Source organism: Phalaenopsis equestris, unplaced genomic scaffold, assembly GCF_001263595.1.
Source record: "Phalaenopsis equestris unplaced genomic scaffold, ASM126359v1 Scaffold001094, whole genome shotgun sequence".
Lineage (NCBI taxonomy): Eukaryota > Viridiplantae > Streptophyta > Magnoliopsida > Asparagales > Orchidaceae > Phalaenopsis > Phalaenopsis equestris.
In genome coordinates this window covers 1-19,006 of record NW_018165533.1, presented here as the reverse complement: position 1 = coordinate 19,006, position 19,006 = coordinate 1, and the positions used below count along the sequence as shown (strand labels likewise).

At 32.5% G+C, this 19,006-nt stretch overlaps 1 protein-coding gene across 1 annotated transcript; it reads right to left on the bottom strand.

Moving 5' to 3' along the window:
* Nucleotides 1–8,237: 8,237 nt before the first annotated feature.
* On the bottom strand, nt 8,238–11,614 carry LOC110033137. The gene is made up of 3 exons (XM_020737023.1): nt 11,462–11,614; nt 9,939–10,268; nt 8,238–8,710 (listed from the first exon to the last, which is right to left on the bottom strand). The coding sequence occupies exons 1-3, from the start codon at nt 11,612–11,614 to the stop codon at nt 8,414–8,416; spliced, it is 780 nt and encodes a 259-aa protein (XP_020592682.1). The 3' UTR covers nt 8,238–8,413.
* Between the last annotated feature and the right edge of the window lie 7,392 nt (nt 11,615–19,006).

Below are 19,006 nucleotides of genomic sequence, written 5' to 3'. Positions count from 1 at the left end.
AAATTTGAGAAAATTATAACTGGTAATGTTGAGGAATCACCTAAAAAGGCATACTTCAAATGTTCAGGAAGTAACGTCAACTCAAGCTCATGAGGTTTTTCAATTGATGGACAAAAAGATGTATCTTTTCTATCATGTCCAAAACTTCAAAATTTTCGCAAACATAATTTGAATCTTCCTTATATAAATCTTCATGTTGATCTAATTCCTCTTCTTGCTCATGTTCCAACTCTTTCATTTCAGATTTCTCTTCATAAGTGGCTTTGAAATGACATTCACTTAAATATCTTATCACATCCACTCTATAACATTCATCATCTTTACCTTTTGCAGGGTATTTCATTGATTTGGAAATATTAAATGTAACTTTTTGATGATTGAAGCACATAGTTAATTTCCTTTCAGCACATCTATCATTTCTCTTCCTGTAGCTAGGAAAGGTCTCCCCAAAATGATAGGCATCTCTTTATCTTCCTACATATCTAGCACAATGAAATCAATAGGAAAGATAAATTGATCCACTTTCACCATGACATCTTCTAAAACTCTTTTAGGATAGGTTATTGAACGATCTGCTAACTGCAGAGTTACAGTAGTAGGGAATATTTCTCCTAATCCCAATCTTTTAAAAATTGATAATGGTATAAGGTTGATTCTTGCACCTAAATCACATAAAGCGTTCCCATAAAATTTGTCTCCTATTGCACATGGAATTGTGAAGCTACCAAGATCTTTAAGCTTTTCAAAAAGCTTTTTCTGAATTATAACACTACACTCCTCACTAAGTGCAACAATCTCGTTATCTTTAAACCTCCTCTTTTGTTAAGAATATCCTTCATAAACTTCACAAAACTTGACATTTGTTCTAAAGCTTCAGCAAAAGGAATATTAATTACATGTTTCTTAAAAATTTCCAGAAATTTTGAAAGTTGTTTATCCAACTTTTGTTGTCGGAGCCTCTGATGAAATGGCAATGGTAATTTTTCCAAGTCAACTTTAAGTGGAGAAATAGGTCTCTCTAAACCTTTCAGAGCGTCCTCTTTTGGTTCTTCAGCCCTTTCTCTCTCAATTTCAATTTTTTTGGAACTCTACCTTCCAATTCTCTTCTGCTTCTAAGTTGAATGGCTTTCAGTTGCTCTTTTTTCTAGTCTTTTGGATTTATTTCAGTATTACTGAGAAGTGTTCCTTGAGTAGGAAGTAGAAGTATTCCTTGGGATTTATTACTTAATGAATTTGTTATTTGTCCCAACTGATTCTTAATATTTCTAATTATAGCTCCTTGACTTTGTAACTGATTTCCCATTTGTAACACCACTTCTTCTATAGACAGCTTCTTCTCTTTAAATTATGGATTATTGTTAAAGCCTAGAGAATATGTAGGTATATAATTACTATTCCCTTGGTTATTTCAGTATCCTAATTAGTTTACTTGATTATTCTCCCATTACAGATTACTACCACCCAAAGTATTATTTCAGTTAAAATTAGGATGGCTCTTCCAACTGGGTTATAATAGTTTGAATATGGGTTATTCTGCTTATTATTTATAACATTAAAAGTTTCTAATGATGCTTGAGAATCTACCATTTGGCCTAATAAATTCTCTTCAGTCATTGCAATTGGTTGAGAAAATTCCATTCCAAATTTATCTAACTTCCTTGAAATTGCAGCAACTTGATTTACTAAAAAACAAAGCATCAGTTTCATGAATGTTAGCTACTTTCTTAAGATTTACCCTTTCATTACCCTTTCAGAAGGCCATTGGAGGCCATTGGAAATTATTTGTAGCCATCTATTCAATTAAAGCATAAACGTCATTAAATAGTTTCGACATCAATGAACCACTAGTAACGACTTCAATAATAGATCTAAGAGATCTAGCTAATCCATTATAACTAATCTAGTATAGCATGGTGTGGACACTTTCTTAAGAGTTCTTTAAATCATTCCCATGCTTCATAAATAGATTCCCTTCAAACTGGCACAAAAATGTAATATCATTTCTAAGCTTCACAATTTTGATGTTGGAAAATATTTAGCAAGGAATTTTTGCGCTAAATCACCCCAAATTCTGATAGATCCAAGTGATAACGAATGTAACCATATCTTAGCCTTATCCCTCAGTGAGAAAAGAAATTATCTAAGTCTTATAACATTATCTGATACACCATCATACTTAAATGTAGCACATAATTCTAGAAAATTGGCAAGATGTAAATTTGAATCTTTTGTTGGTGCTCCCCCAAACTGATTATTTGATACCATTTGGATAATAGCAGGTTTAAGCTCAAATGAATTAGCCACTACAACTGGTTTTTGAATACTACAATGAAGTTCATCCACCGTAGGATTCACATAATCTCTTAAAGGTCTAAAATCTTCAACATTTTGATTATTTTGATTTGTCATTTCATGAAATTTTTAATTAATTTTTATTTTTTTAAATTTTTCTAATAATTCTTTCAAATTCAAAATTGTAAGGCACAAGTCCTGTAGAATCTGAACTACGCATACATTGTTATGAAACACATAAAATAAAACAAAATTAAATAAAATGAAAACACACAAATAATAATTTAATATAAAAACAACACTACAATATTCCTATAATAAATCTTAAAGTTTAAATAAGACTTTATAAAAATAAAAATTTTGCTTTCTAAAAACCTCTTTTGAAAATTTTGTAATTTTCCCCGGCAACGACACCAAAAACTTGATCCTGATTTTCTATATAGATGTTTATTACGATGTATGTGATTATATGCTTAATTTCCTTAATAATGATTCATACTTTGCAACAAAGCCAAAACTTGATGCAGAGCAATAGCTAGGTAAATTTTCCACTATGAAGCAAAGAAGAATATAATTATAATAATAATTAAATATGGGATACTACGCAAGTATACATATAATTATTAAAAAATATAAGAATTTTTTATTAAGTCCTGAATATCAAACCCACAAGAAAAATTTACAATATGCACTCTACAAAACAAAAGAAATTAGATAACAAATTTCTACTTAGCAAAATATTCTTACTTAAAGTAGAGATGTTATAAAATGAGTGAAATTTGATTCTTTTTGTAATTTTTTGATAATCTAAATAAAGTAAGCAACTAACTAACTTAACTAAATACTTGAAATATGAATGCAATATACATCAAATATATTTTTTCTTATCATGAATCAATAACAAGTATAAAAATTCTATTGTGGAAGCATTCTAATTATGTTATGCCAAATAGGAGCAATAATATTTTTTACTCTTATAGAGATGCTATAAAGAACATTGGTTAATCTATAGTTTGAATAGTTTATAAGACTGGTTATGAAGGAAGATACTAGCTCTCAATCTAGAGTTCCCTCTTCTCCCTCCACTTACTCCCCTCTTCTCCCTCCACTTAAGGGCTAACATCTCGTATCAAAACCTAAAACTATAAATCAAATTAGGGGCTTTAGCCTGACACTCTAAAGTCCTCTAATTCTAGACTCATGAAAGGTTATTTCCCTATTTATTTGCTCTCAACCCCATGAACTACATTCTCATCCATTCTTACCATTTTTTGACTGATATAATACCATCTCGGATCTTACATGTTCTCACAACATGTATTAACATCTTAATTGGCCAAATCAAGTACTAAATGAAGTACAAGGTTTCAAATCATCACAAATTCTTCCAACATTGAATTCTAATACTTCACACAACTTCCTTTCAATACTTAATTACTTATCATTTTAAGGAAAGAGATAAGGAAAACTACTCAGAATCCATGGAGAAAACACAAACACACTTAAGTTTAAAGGTAGAATTCATGCACACAAACAATAAATCCAAATTAAAACCAAATGCAGTCATAAAGATAAACATTTATCTCAAATTCTCTCCACAAAATGTCTTGAAGTTCCTTTGAATTCTCTCCCATCACTCACAGTACAAACTAAAACTCAAAATAAAAAGATAAGTGGCCAGCGACGGCGACAGTTACTTGAATGGATGATGGTTGTTGGTTGGGATTGGCTGGCTCTCCCCTTTGATGATCCAAGCCTTTTTTTATAAAAATTCAAAAGGTGTCTTGGTGTTTCTTCAAAATGTGTCTCAATTCAATGAATCTTCTAGAAGTTGCCTCCTTTCTGAAGCCAATTGAATGAACTTTCGTGTCCATGGGCTATTTCCCACATTTTTACTAAGAGTTGCTTCAAACACCTCTTCAAAAATTTGTTTAAATTCAATGAATCATCAAATAACTTCTTTTGGCGCTTAAGCGCGGGGTACCTGACGCTCAGGCGCAGCTCTCTCAGTTAACTGGCGTGCAAGTGCCAATTTTGGGCACTTAGGCACCTTAGTTCATTTTTTTTCACCTTCTTCATTTTTGCTCCAAATTTGATCCTTTTTCACTCATTTTATCATTTTTCATCCATTCGCTTGTACCTGCAGGAAAACACACAAATATCTTTCATTAAAGCGTAAAATCTCAAAAATAGACATAAAAATGTGTATAAAAATTCTATATACTTTAGGTTTATGAGGTGTCTTGAGCTATCAGATGCTACAAAGAAGTCATAGACAATCTTAAGTCATGCAATTGGACAACTTACACTTGTAACATCAAAAATTGATGTCAGCACTTCATTAATTAAATGAGCTTGATTCATTAATTAATTGAGTTTAAGTCATTAATGGAATGAGATTAATCATTTAATTAAACGAGAATATTTAATAAATATTAATTAATTAATTAAATGAGGTTAATTAACTAATTAAAAGAGATTAATTGACTAATTAAATGAACTTAGCTAATTAACTAAATAAGATTAATCAACTAATAAGATAAAGTTAGTTAATTAATTAATTGAGATTAGTTATTAAAAGTAATTATTTAAGATTAGAATGAAGAAATTAAGCTCTTTATGTTAATGAAGTTAACTCATTCATTCAAATGAGTCTAACTCATTAATCATACTCAAATATAATTTTTCATGCATAAAAATATGCATATGCTAGGACTATAATTGCCAAACATCCAAATGTAACACTTTCATGAATTTATGTAAGAAATTACATGAGAATATCATATGCATATGCAAACGAACTATGCTTGGACACTCATTTAATTCATCATAATATCAAACATTTTATTGCCTAACATTTTCACATAGGATCTAGGTTTCCAAATTCATGGAGAGGTATTCCTTGTTGTGCGAGACAACAAGACGTATACATCCATTTGTTTGGTCAATTGAAATAAGTTATCTTGAAGAGAATTCTTCAATAGCTAGAGAATGAAGATGAATGATTCTTCATTCCCTATTGATTTTAGCTTCAAATTTCCATTTAAATGAAGCTAGCAATTACCAAATGGCGACATTAATATCATATCGACTTAAAGCTAGGTTAGGGCTAAGGGTTTTTGGAGAAATCTCAAGGCATTGTAGGGAATAAGAAAAAAAGCCCCCTATCCTAAGGCTTTACTCTAACCCCAGCTTAAGCTATCATCTCTAACATCAGCTTGAAGGTTTCCTAGGAAATAAAATGATGTTAGGAGAATCTCACCAACACAAAGTTTGTGGATGTGTTCTCTTTATCCTAGCTCTTTCTGATGCAAAAGATGATCTCTCCTTCTTCAAATATCCTCTTCTAAAAAAGCCCTCTCACACTCATCTTGAAGACTAGTGGAGAAGATATGGAAGAAGAAAGTGAAGAAGAAGAAGAAGAAGAAGAAAAAGAAAGGAAGCTTTCCTTATTCTCCTTTGCTCTCCAAGAAAACTTAGTCTCAATTTTCTCCAATTGAAAATATTGCCAAAAATGATTTACAAATGTGATAATAGTCGTTTTTTATAAGGAGTTGGCCATGCAAAAGCAATTAAGTCCATAGCCCTCATGTAGCCAACTCACTTTTTTTTTGTGTCATGAGATTGAGACACTTCACCATGCTTGGACACCTCATAAAAGGCTTTAGATAATGTCATTTCTTTTTGTTAATTTGTATGATCCAAAACCAATTCTATGCCAAAAAAAAACAAGTGGTTGTGTATAAGTGCATGCAGCTTTTTGCATACGCACACAGGCAAGCACACACACGGATGCTCGGATGCACAAACGTGAGCATCTATATGCGTGCACGTGCACGTGCACGTACGCGCAAGCACATGTGTGCATCTGTTTGTGAGTGAGGAGGTCCTCTATGGATTTTGTTAACTTGGTAAGCCATAAATTAATGCAAAAAGACCCCCCAAACATAAAATTTAATATCAATCATGTCTCAAATTAAAATTATTGCCAATCAATGATGACCACACTCGAGCACAGCCAGACCAATGTCAAGCCCTAGAGTACAATTTAAGGACAACCAAGTCTGGACGTGGTGAAACTGATTCAACCCTGGTTTTGTGCTGGAAACACATACCGAGGAGTCTAAGTGGATGTCTTGAGTAAGGAAAGACTAAGTATGAATACCAAATATTTCCTGTCATTCAAGTGGACATCCTACACATGTAACATCAAACAATGATGTCAGCAGAGTGTTTGATACCAAATGCAAAATTGTTAAATGTGGTCAAATTCTAATGTTTTTTTTTTAATTTTTTGCCAAAGTTTGATAGCCACGAAATTTTAATGGATTCACACTTAATATTCAAAATTGATAGCTAGATGGTCAATTAAAATTATTTCTCCTATAAATATACCCCTCCACCTTAGCCTATAAAATGAGAGTAAAGCAAAGGGTGAATCCCTTTCTTCTAATTTAGCCTATAAAATGAGAGTAAAGCAAAGGGTGAATTGTCCCTTTCTTCTAAGCTACTTGTAAAAGAGAAATATAATGAGATCCTCTAGTGCGGCCATGAACATAGACATCATAACCACATAAATCTTCTTATTTTCTTTGTATGTAGGACTGTGTTTCTAATTGTCACTTTTTTCTCTTTTTTTTTTAATATCTCCTAACACTTTTTGCCAATGCTCATCACGTTTATGGTCGTAAATTTTTTTTTGAAAAATTAACATACATACCACATAATTCTCATGCTCTTACATATCTAAAACCTAAATTTTGATTTGGCATCCATAACACTTTGCCTATACTTAAGCATATATTATTCACATTTCAAAATTAATAATGAGGATACTTTTATATGATATGAAAATTTTGAGCGTTATAAAAATAAAAATCAATTTTTGTACTAGACATATAAATAAATGAGAATTATGTTTTATGTATGTAAATGCCACTTTCTTTTAACACATTCCCTTCCTAAGATAACTACCTCCAAGATGGTGAGTTGTCCAAAGCTTTGGGAGGTCGTATCCCATCATAGATCATCATGACATTTTAGATAGAATAACTCATATATCGTGATTGATAACTCAGTTTTAACATACATTAATGACAATAATAGACCCTAGGCTTGAAGCACTTGAGATATATGATTGAAAGTTCTTAAAAATAAAATTCATGAAAGTAAAGCACGCATGATATAAATAGGGCATTTACATACCAACTATGTTACTCCGATACGGATATGAGAACACAAATATGAGACACTTTCATCTTATAAATAGGGCATTTACATACCAACTATGTTACTCATTAAATATGAGACACTTTCATCATTAAAAATATAAAACGTAAACACATCTAACACACCATCAAAACAATAAAAAGGACCATAAAAAAATTAATAATGTTAACTTTTATGTAACATTGGCGTTCGATTTGATGATAAAATGTATATAATCCTAAACAAAGAATAAATTATTTTTTTTAATTTTACATAAGATATATATATTTATATATATTATGTAAGAAAGATTCTTACTAAAAAAAGGATTGCATGTCCCTTCTTTTAATATTATTTAAATCAAACAAATTGGGGACGTGTTTAACGCGTGTCTAGAGCGTGTTTGACATTGCACGGTTCCTTAATCAGGAGTGTTCATGGCACGTCGCATACAAATCACTCAAGCTCATGTACTCTAACACCAAAATTTTACTTTTTACATTTATATCATCCAAATCTTTCATATCACAAAAAATACCACTATCTTAACTTTTAAAAGTGAAATTTACTTTTTCACACACAAATAAGATGGCATTAATGTAAAAATTGAAGTTTAGGTGTTAGAAATGTAAATACATTGGAATTAAATGGTCTGTTTGTAAAGTTGAAGCCAAAGAGAAATATAAGTAACTCCCCAGTACATTCTTTACCGTTCAATGCATCAATAGAGCAAGGCGTGGAGGTCAACCCACTAAATTTAATTAGTGCAAAAATAAAAATGTTATTTCGTTCTCCTACTTAAGCAGTTGTTGCAGCAGGATAATGGGTTTGCTCAGCGAAAACTCCCATAAAAATCTCATAAGAACTACACAAATCTAAAGACGCTCATAAAATTGAAAACCATCTCAGAATTTCACTTCAACTTGGATTTTGTTGAGCTCTTCAAAGGCTTCGCAATGGGCTGAGCATTAGAACTTCTGCTTGCTTTCCTGGCAGTGGACTTCACCGAACACACAGCACATATGAGTGCCACCACCATTGTTGGGTAAACATAAACTCTTTTTTCGGGATCAGTTGTAGCAGGTTTTCCTAACATACCTTCCTTCACCAAGCCCCAAACCAGCAGAAGAGTACCAAACATACTCATCCTCCCTGGATTCAAAATGCCAATCAGACTGCCGGCGACGGCAAAATAGCTTCCCGCAAGCACCTGAGCTTTTCACACAAAGGTAGAAAGTTACAAGATGAAATGGTGATGGCAAAAATTGACCCGACACGTTAGCTAGCACCAAACCTGATTTGAAAAATTCGCGTATGGGTTGATCCCAATACTTTTTGGGTAGGATTTGAGTAAATAATCCTAACTCGTTTAATTTTTCAGATCGGTTCAGGTTAACCAGACAACCCAAAATGGACCCGCATCGAACCATGAATAGATATTACGTCTTACACTAACAGGTTATATGGGTATAGTTTGGGCCAGCAGGTTGAAGGTAGGTTGTGTTCAGGTTGGACTTTCTGACAATTAATATTTTGGGTCCGACTTGGTTAGACCCGAACCAAACCCGATTTAACAAACCTAAAAGATGAAACTGATAAAAAGTGGGGATGTGAAAAAATAAGACCTCTAGGCGCTGAAGATCAACCACCGCCGATGCATTGTTGATATTAATAAGGTTGTATATGTGGAGGATATTGTCCCAGCTTGGCAATGACATGTTGGTATAAATGCAATTTACAATTGCACCTGGGTAGAGGAGAGCCTTCACTACTGGTTGCGGAAACACGTGGTTTGCGACTAACTGCGATGCCGTCACCTGTATCGGCGTCGTGCACATTCCCGACCGGCATTGGATCCTGATACAAGATGAATTATGATTGAGAAAAAAGATAGGAGAATTGATGTTCTGCCGCAAAGGAGATGAAAAGGAATTCACCGAGTTAACGGGAAGTGTCTAATGCCCGCAGCAATGTACCAGGACAAAGATGGTTAGTAGGGCTCTCTGTTTCAATGTGAAATAGAGCTCCAGAAATTTTTGGTAATTCATTTTTGGAAGATTTACATCAGATGGCAAAAATTGACCCGACACGTTAGCTAGCACCCAACCTGATTTGAAAAATTCACGTATGGGTTGATCCCAATACTTATTGGGTAGGATTCGAGTAAATAATCCTAACTCGTTTAATTCTTCAGATCGGTTCAGGTTAACCAAACAACCCCAAATGGACCCACATCGAACCAAGAATAGATATTACGTCTTACACTAAACAGGTTATATAGGTATAGTTTGGGCCAGCAGGTTGAAGGTAGGTTGTGTTCAGGTTGGACTTTCTGACAATTAATATTTTGGGTCCGACTTGGTTAGACCCGAACCAAACCCGATTTAACAACCTAAAAGATGAGGCTGATAAAAATTCGAGCTGTGAAAAAATAAGACCTCTAGGCGCTGAAGATCAACCACCGCCGATGCATTGTTGATATTAATAAGGTTGTATATGTGGAGGATATTGTCCCAGCTTGGCAATGACATGTTGGTATAAATGCAATTTACAATTGCACCTGGGTAGAGGAGAGCCTTCACTACTGGTTGCGGAAACACGTGGTTTGCGACTAACTGCGATGCCGTCACCTGTATCGGCGTCGTGCACATTCCCGACCGGCATTGGATCCTGATACAAGATGAATTATGATTGAGAAAAAAGATAGGAGAATTGATGTTCTGCCGCAAAGGAGATGAAAAGGAATTCACCGAGTTAACGGAAAGTGTCTAATGCCCGCAGCAATGTACCAGGACAAAGATGGTTAGTAGGGCTCTCTGTTTCAATGTGAAATAGAGCTCCAGAAATTTTTGGTAATTCATTTTTGGAACATTTACATCAATACCACTCCATTCCTATGCATTTGCATATCTAACAACTAAACTTCAATTTTGCATACATAAGCACCTTACCTGAGCATGAATGGTGCTTATAACGTTTTAAGAGTTCAAATGGTGGTCTTTTTTATGTGATATGTAAGATTTGAATGTTATAAATGTAAAAAAAGCAAAGTTTAAGGGTTAGATATGTAAATAAATATGAATTGGATGCTATGCATTTAATGCCCCATATATTTAAATCACTTGGGAAATTTAGCCAGATGTTGCCTAAACATTGCAGAATATATAGAGTTTCTATGGAACCATTAAAAAACTACTTCTTGCTAGCTTAAGAAAATAAATTTGGCAGGTACAAACTTCCAATGAAAATGTACATTTTAAATAATTTGGGTGACAGAATGGCAGAATAGTTTGCTGTGCAAAATTTGAAAAAAAAAAAGGAACAGCACTGTAGTAGTAGACCACGAAATATTTCAATACGCGTACTAGAAAGCTATGAAATTAGAAAAAATTACAAGTATAAGATCCACATAATCAAGAATATACATATCTATATCTATATCTATTTCTATATATTGATGGAATTTTAGGAAATTGTTGTTTTAATATATTTTATTTTCTATTTTTAGAATATAGCATTATTGGTATGTCATGATTCATATTTCGTTCTTTTATCATGGGCAGTTATAGCTGATTTTATCATGTTCCTAATCTAGGAACATCCCCCTCTATTTATGTTGTAATCATTTTTTATGAAATAAAATGAGGAATAATTATTTTTCTCCAAAATATTACATGGAATAAGAGTCCACCTTTGCCTTCGCACAAACACATAAACCCGTCGAGAGATGCTCCGCAGATTCTGTGCCCCTTCCAATTGCAATACAGTCACTATTAGAGTTGGCTGGGAAGACAACGGCAGTATTGCGGTAAACCCCTCGTGATACAATCACGATTAGAGCTCGTTAGGAAAGCATCGATGGGATCGCGACAAATCCCTCGTAATAAAGTCGACATTAGAGCTCATTGGGAAAACAACACGTGAAAAAAATGACTGGAGCGCGAAAAACCCCTCGCGATACAGTTGTGATTAGAGCTAGTTGGGAAGCCAAAGGTTGGATCGCGGCGTTCGGAAACCCAACATCTCTTTCCTCTAGCGTTGAAACTGTGCAAGTCGAGCTCTCGGTGACACGCTTCACTCCGACAGGAATTTTTTTCCGCCACCTCCACTTCATTATCTCTCTCATTCATCATATTTTGTTATTTAGCAGCGCGCTTCTAGGCATGCTTTTTTTACGATGGTCTCTTCTCAATCATCAGCGCAATTGGAATATGCAATTTGAGAAGCATGAGACTTGTTCTTATTTCCATTCCTCATCTTGTTTTCACAGAGAAGGCTTCCATTCTCGAATACCGTGAACCAAAGAACTGAACTTGAATCTAAAGTAGGTCTATTAAATACTCAATTTGTTTCAACCCCTTTTGCTTGTTCTCCGTCGAAGCTACCTCTATCAAATTCACCTCTACTCACCTTTAAGCACCGAAATAATTCGCGGCCGAAGTCTTCCCTCCTTCAATGATGTCATACAAGTCAGCGATGAACAACGCGAATAGAAATTCTACCATTTATACTGGTTCCAGCAATTGCAAAATCAATTTTCCCTACTCATGATGGTGCTAGTATTGCAAATAATTATGACATATGAAAAAGGTATGTTGGAAGCTTAATCGCAAACCCATAAATTGGAAATTAAAATCTAAACATGAAGGTCAGGCCTACTAAGCCACTACTAATGAAGCTCAAAACTCTTCTACCAACTCAAATGTAATTCCTTTCACAATTAGAGCACCTGCACAAGTTGTTTTAATCTCAAATTTTCAATGCATCGTCTTGCTCTTCAGTACAGAAGGATAACTCTCTAGCTATCACATTATTAGGTGTTAACCCATATTTTATTCATTCTTGGTTATTTGATTATGTACAACTGATCATATGACTAATTATTTAAAATTATCCTCATCTTATAAACCTTCTACAAGCAACAAAATGGTCAAAATTACCGATAGTTCTCTCTCAATAATTGTTGGGATAGGAACACTCAAACTCATCTAATTGTTAACCCTTCTAGACGTGCTCCATTTAGCGAGTTTATCTTGTAATCTATTATCTATTAGCAAAATTAGTTCTAATTATCAGTGTCAAGTTAATTTCTACTCTTCATGTTATGAGTTTCAAAAATTAACCATTAGGACGATGATTTTCGGTGCTAAGGAAAATGATTGAATCTATTACTTTGACAATGGACTTAGATACAAACAGACAATGTTAAATTACCTGTTTAAATTCTTGTTTTATTTTCAAAGACAATGATATTATGTTATGACATTATAGGTTAGATCATCCTAGTTTCCATCACTTAAAATTCTTTTTTCCAGTTTATTTCAAAATAAAAATGTCATCTTTCCAATATAAAATTTATCAGTTTGCCAAAGATCATCATGCGTCTTTTTCTCCCTAAATTTACAAACCAACATATTTTACTCTGATTCATAGTAATATTCCGGATTTTTGTAAACATCTTACACACTCTTAAAAAAAATAATTTATTACATTTACTAATGTTTACACAAGTTTAAATTTGGTGTATTTAATGAATGAAAAATTTTGAAGTGAAAATTTTTTTCAAAAAGTTATAAACCATGGTACAAACACATTTTTAAAAAAACTATTCAAATATTACGGAATAATAATGACAGAGTATTTTAAAAAATAATTTTAGACAATTTTTTTTCCAAAAAAAGTAGTACATCAAAACTCTTATATCAACACCCCACAACAAAATGATGTTACTAAAAGAAAAATAAACACTTTATTGGAAGTTAGCTCAAATATTATTATTTATAAATCAGATGTCAAAATATCTTTGGAGTAAAATCGTTCTTACTGCTATATTTCCTATTAAAAGAACACCCTATAAAGTTTTGATCTTCGAAAAGCTTTTGATGTTTTTAATAAAATTTATCCAACAAATCAATTTTCATCTTCTTTACCTTAAAAGAAATTTAGGTGTACTGCATTTGTTCACATCTAAAGTCATAATCAAGGAAAAAAAACATGTGTTTGTTAATTATGTTCTCACTAAAAAGAGATAAAAATATTTTGATCATATTTATAATAAAATGTGTCCCCATGGATGTCACCCTTTTTAAATTATAATCTTTATTATCTCATTTTCAAAGGGGAGAGGGACAAAACAAAGATTTGACTACTATTTATCCGGTCTTTTCTGAAACCGTAGACTCAAGAAATTATATCTCTCCAACCTTGATTGTTCAACATAAAAATCCTAAGTTATATTATATAACAAAAAAACGAGTCGAGTTTTTTAAACACTGAAGACGATTAAGATGTTCTCACAATGCCATCTTATGATATTCATAATCTTATAACTAATAAAAAGGAATCAGAAAAAACAACTATGACATAAGTAAAATTTAACATTGTTTACTCGCGACAAAGAACAACTCAAAGGAAAGAGTCTATGAATCATTTACATTGCCCAGAATACATGTATCCTTTAGGTAAAATCCTCACTGAGCCTTTAACTCATGATCATTCCACTTCATCATCGAGTTCTTAGTCTTCTAGTCCTAAACCCAAGTCCAGCCCTGATCTTAAATCTAAGGATTACATTCATTCAATTGTTGCTTATATAGAGGGAAAGTCATGCACATAACATCTATTGTCTCATTAAGTGTCACATGTACATAATTATCTTATATGGAGATTTCTAATACTGTGCAGAATGCTCTGAAAATTCCTAAGAGAAAGGAGACCGTCTTCGAGGAGATGAAAGCTTTACAAAAAATAACATGTGGGAATTGGTTGATCTTACATAGAAGGAAGAAAATTGTTGAATACAAAGGAGTTTTTACAGTCTATTATAATTTTGATGACTCTCTAGAACGGTACAAAACTAGACTGGTTACCAAGAGATTCGCTCAGACTTATGACATTGATTATTTAAAGATATTCACCCCATTGTCGAAAAATTAAACTCTATAAGAGTTTTTCTAGCACTTGCAGCTAATCTTGACTAATACCTACAATAATTGGATATAAAGAATGAACTTCTCAATGGAGACTTAGAGAGAAAGTGAACATAGATGCACCTCCAGAATTTGGTGAGGAACTCGGTACAAAGGCGTGTAAACTAAAAAAAATTCTAAAACGTGTTGAAGTAGTCACCTAGAGCGTGGTTTCAAAATTTTTCACCGTTTGTTAAAGGTTAGAGGAATCAATATGATTATCTTCACATATTTTGAATGTCTGAAGATGATGTATATGAAACGAACCAATTGAAGACTTCCCCCTTTTATCAGTTTTTTAGACCAAGGACTTAGAATTTCTAATATATTTCCTTTGCACGGAGGTTGCTAAATCAAAGAAATGGATTATTGTTTCTCAACGGAAGTTCATTCTTGATCTTCTAAAGAAAATTGGGATGAATGGTTCTAGTCCTGTAGACACTCTAGTTGATCACAATCAAAAACTAGGAGATGAGAAGAAAAATAACTTAATGAATACAACTAGATGCCAAAAGTTGGTAGACAAGTTAGTATACTAATCATATACATGGTCAGATATCGCCTTTGTTGTAAGCTTCATAACTCAATTTATGCATACACCCTCTAAAAAATAGCTTAAAGCAGTTAACAAGATTCTCTAATACCTACAAAATATACCAGGTAAGGGATTTTTTTTTTCAGATGACCGCGCAATAGAACATAGAGGCATACACCGATATAGATTAGATAGGCTCAATTGTTGATAGGAGATTGACATCTGGATACTGTACTTTTGTCTGCGAAAACCAAGTTACGAGACGAAGTAAGAAACAAAATGTGGAAGCAAGGAATAGTGCCGAGGCAGAATATCGAGCAATGGCTAAGGGAGTATGAGAGATGTTACAGTTGAAGAGATTTCTTGCAGAAATATGAACCCTAATAAACATGCAAATGAAGTTGTATTGTGCCAATTAAGTTGTTATAAGCATTACAGAAAATACAGTCCAACATGAACTCACAAAACATGTGGAGATTGATGGCATTTCATAAAAGAGAAGACTAGCATTTGAGTAATTTGCATGCCGAAGGACTTTTCAGGCATTGTTTTGAGTTCCTTGTAAGCAAGTTGGGCATGATAGATATCTATGCTTCAACTTTATTGGGGGGGTTCGAATTTTAAGAAATTCTTATTTTAGTATATTAGGTTTTCTATTTCTAGAATATAGTATTACTGATATAACATAATTCATGTTTCCTTCTTTTATCATTGGGAGTTTAGGTTCCTAATATGAGAGTCATCCCCTCAATTTATGTTGTGATTTATTATGTTCTTTTGGGAGTCGTATGTATGTATGCATGCATGCATGCATGCATGTATGTATCTATATATATATATATATATATAAACACGCTAAACATGTGCAGATCTAAAATTCAATATACTGCCACAAAAGTTTCCAGCACATTTTTCTCCAAGACTATCATGCCGGTTGTATTTTCAAGTGAATTAGAAAAATAATAATATTGGGTTGTCTATTTGATGGTATAAACCTGAGAATTACATTTTCATTCTATTAAGTGACTAAACTCCTCAAGAAATTACTAGCAAACTATTAACAAGCAAGAAACAAATGCTAACAGATTTAATGATGTAAGCTAGAATAACCCAAAAAAAGCAATGAAATCTATAACTAACAACTATATTATGTTCTTACAATGCTTTTCTTTCTTTCAATTGCAAAAAATTAAATTATATGTTCATTTAGATTGCCTAATTGAAAAAAGAAACTTATGCGTGGGGCTGTTAACGATCCGATTTCGAGCATTCACATAATGTTTATTCAATTTCTGAGTTTGTTTATCAAATTATTTATAATAATTTATTTTAATTGTTTGTGCGCATTTTGGTTTGTTGATTCTGCATAACACATAATAATGTTAAAACAAACATGTAAAATCAAATTCCAAACGTTATACAACAACTAAATTAAAAATAAGACTCAAAGCATTCACATAATGTTTATTCAATTTCAGAGTTTGTCTTTTCAAATTATTTATAATAATTTCTTGTAATTGTTTGTGCGCATTTTGGTCTTTTGATTTTACATAACACGTAATAATGTTAAAACAAACATGTAAAATCAAATTCCATACATGTAAATCATAGGTCATATCAAACAAAATCAACAATAACAACAATTTTTCACAACTCATCTAGAAGTAACTTCTCAGCTTTGTACTAAAACAATGTCTGAATGACATAAAATAATTCAAATAAATTAAAATTTATAACCACATCAACTCCCCTAACTGCAAAATACTTCCATCGGCGAGTGATAGTGAAGTTACACATGAAATAAACATCAGGCTTCATTAGCTATGGATCATCAAAAGATGGATAATACTTCAACACTCGGGCAATCATCTTGATGAACCCACCAATAAGCTCATCTGAAAGTATTGGTGTGGGAATTGCCATTATGCACTTCTCCTAAAATATCATTTTTCTAAATTTGATTTAAGTCTCTTCAAGTTAAAGACATGGAACATGTAGAAAAAAAGGCGAATTGCATTGTTGGATATTCATCATTGATTTGTACAGTCAAACCAATTGTTTTCTTCTGTCTTAATTTCTATTCAATTTTTAACCTAAATTTTCAATTTCCTAATGTTAGAAGATGTTAGGAAGAAATGGATTATAACAAACTTAGGGTTTGTTTGGGGTAGCTTATTTGGTGCGGTGGTGTTTTGAAAACGCTCCTTGACTGTTTGGGTGAACTGCATTTTGGTAGCTTATGCGTTTTAAAAATGCTGAAAGCAGTGTTTTCACACCGCACTTATCTAGATGCGGTGACAGCTTTCAAACATTAATCTGAATTTTCCAAAAAACTAAAAATTTAAAAAATAAAAATTTTTAATATCCACTGCACCTAGTTTATCAGCAGATTATTTTTTACCAGCTTATTAGCAGATTATTAAATAAGTTGCAGTTGCCCCAAACAGACCCTTAGACAAAATCAATGGAGGTTTATGCTAGAAGAAGACGACTGATCAGAACGGTGAATTTAAACGTTTTTTTAAATAAGGTCTTTTTTTTTTTTGCTAATGTTATTAAATAAGGTTAATTATGTAGATATTACATGAAATTTATGAAGGGTTATTGAAGGAGAGATTAATAATTAAGATGAGGGAGGTTTAAAAAGCATTAAGGTGGGGTCTATTCTGCACATGAATAGGAATTGTGTTTTATTATAGGGGTAGTTACATACATGCCACACAATTCTTATATATTTACATATCTAAAACCTAAATTATTATATTTACATGTATAACACTTAAATCTTAAATGACACAAAAACTACCACTATTACAAACTTTTTTAAAAGTGAAATATGTCTTCATGCATACGATTATGCAACAAAGTGTTATAAATATAAATATCAAACTTTATATGTTGGATAAGTAAATACATAATAGTTATGTGGTATGTATGCAGATTTTACTTTATTATATTATCTATAATAAATTAATTCGTAGCATAAATCAGAGGATTTCAGAACAAAAATTAAAGATGACAAAAAGAGAACAAATTAGTCGATTTTTCTTATAGATAGATAGATATACAGACAAATAGATAGATATATATATATATATATATATATATATCAACCTTAAACAATTGGTTATAATATTTTTTTAATGTAGGAATGAAGTTTGTCATTTTTGAGAAAGGTCTACAACCATAACAAGTCATACACCTATAAAATATGAGTTAAAACTAAGGTGGTCCATAATCAAATCCTGCCAAGATTTGTGCGGAATAGAGAGTTGAGTATACCAAAAATTATTGTATTTCTTGCCCATTAATATATGGAAAACATGAGCTAAGTCAAGTTCGAGACTGGGCTAAACAAATCAGCCCTCAAACATAGCCATGGTTGTCACTCTACAAAAATCTCCTAACACTATCAAAATGAGTTAATTATAAAGTAAGCTTCAAAGCAAATAATCTTAAACACATACGAGTACCTTCAAAGAGAGAACCAACGCAAATCGTGTAGCCTACATTTTGAGTTACATTCATCTCCAAATTAATGATGATATTTAGATGGTGTGGAAATCTGCGAAGTTTTTGGATAAAATTTGAGAAGATCTTAGAGATTTGATTGGAATAACTTAGGAAACTCTTGATTAATTCCCTTCGTATTCTATTCTATTTTATTTTTTAATTTCAAAATTATTTCCTTTTCTAATTTAGGTTAGATATATTTGATAAGTTAGTAATTTAGGATGAATTATTTTTCCTATATATATGTGTGAATCATACATGTGAATAATACGAATCAAGAGAATTATTCCTTTCCAAACCAGTTTTCTACAAGGTATCAAAGCCACGGTCATTCTCTTGCACCTAAGAAGACTATGGAGCCTCCTCTGTTCACTCTCGCCACTCGGTTTCAGTGGCATCAATTGTGTTGCTCAGCCCACAAGACACACGATTCTTCCTTGGTATAGGCCATGTCGTCTTCTGTAATCCCGTGTTCTTAGCAAAAAAAAAA

What these genes read in the sequence shown, in the direction of transcription:
- LOC110033137 (XM_020737023.1), bottom strand. Translation starts at nt 11,614, where the DNA reads ATGAAGTGGAGGTGGCGGAAAAAAATTCCTGTCGGAGTGAAGCGTGTC. An exon ending in AACTAGCTCTAATCACAACT is followed by an intron (nt 10,269 to 11,461) that starts GTATCGCGAGGG and finishes TGCGGGCATTAG; the next exon opens with ACACTTTCCGTTAACTCGGT. An exon ending in TTGATCTTCAGCGCCTAGAG is followed by an intron (nt 8,711 to 9,938) that starts GTCTTATTTTTT and finishes TGAAAAGCTCAG; the next exon opens with GTGCTTGCGGGAAGCTATTT.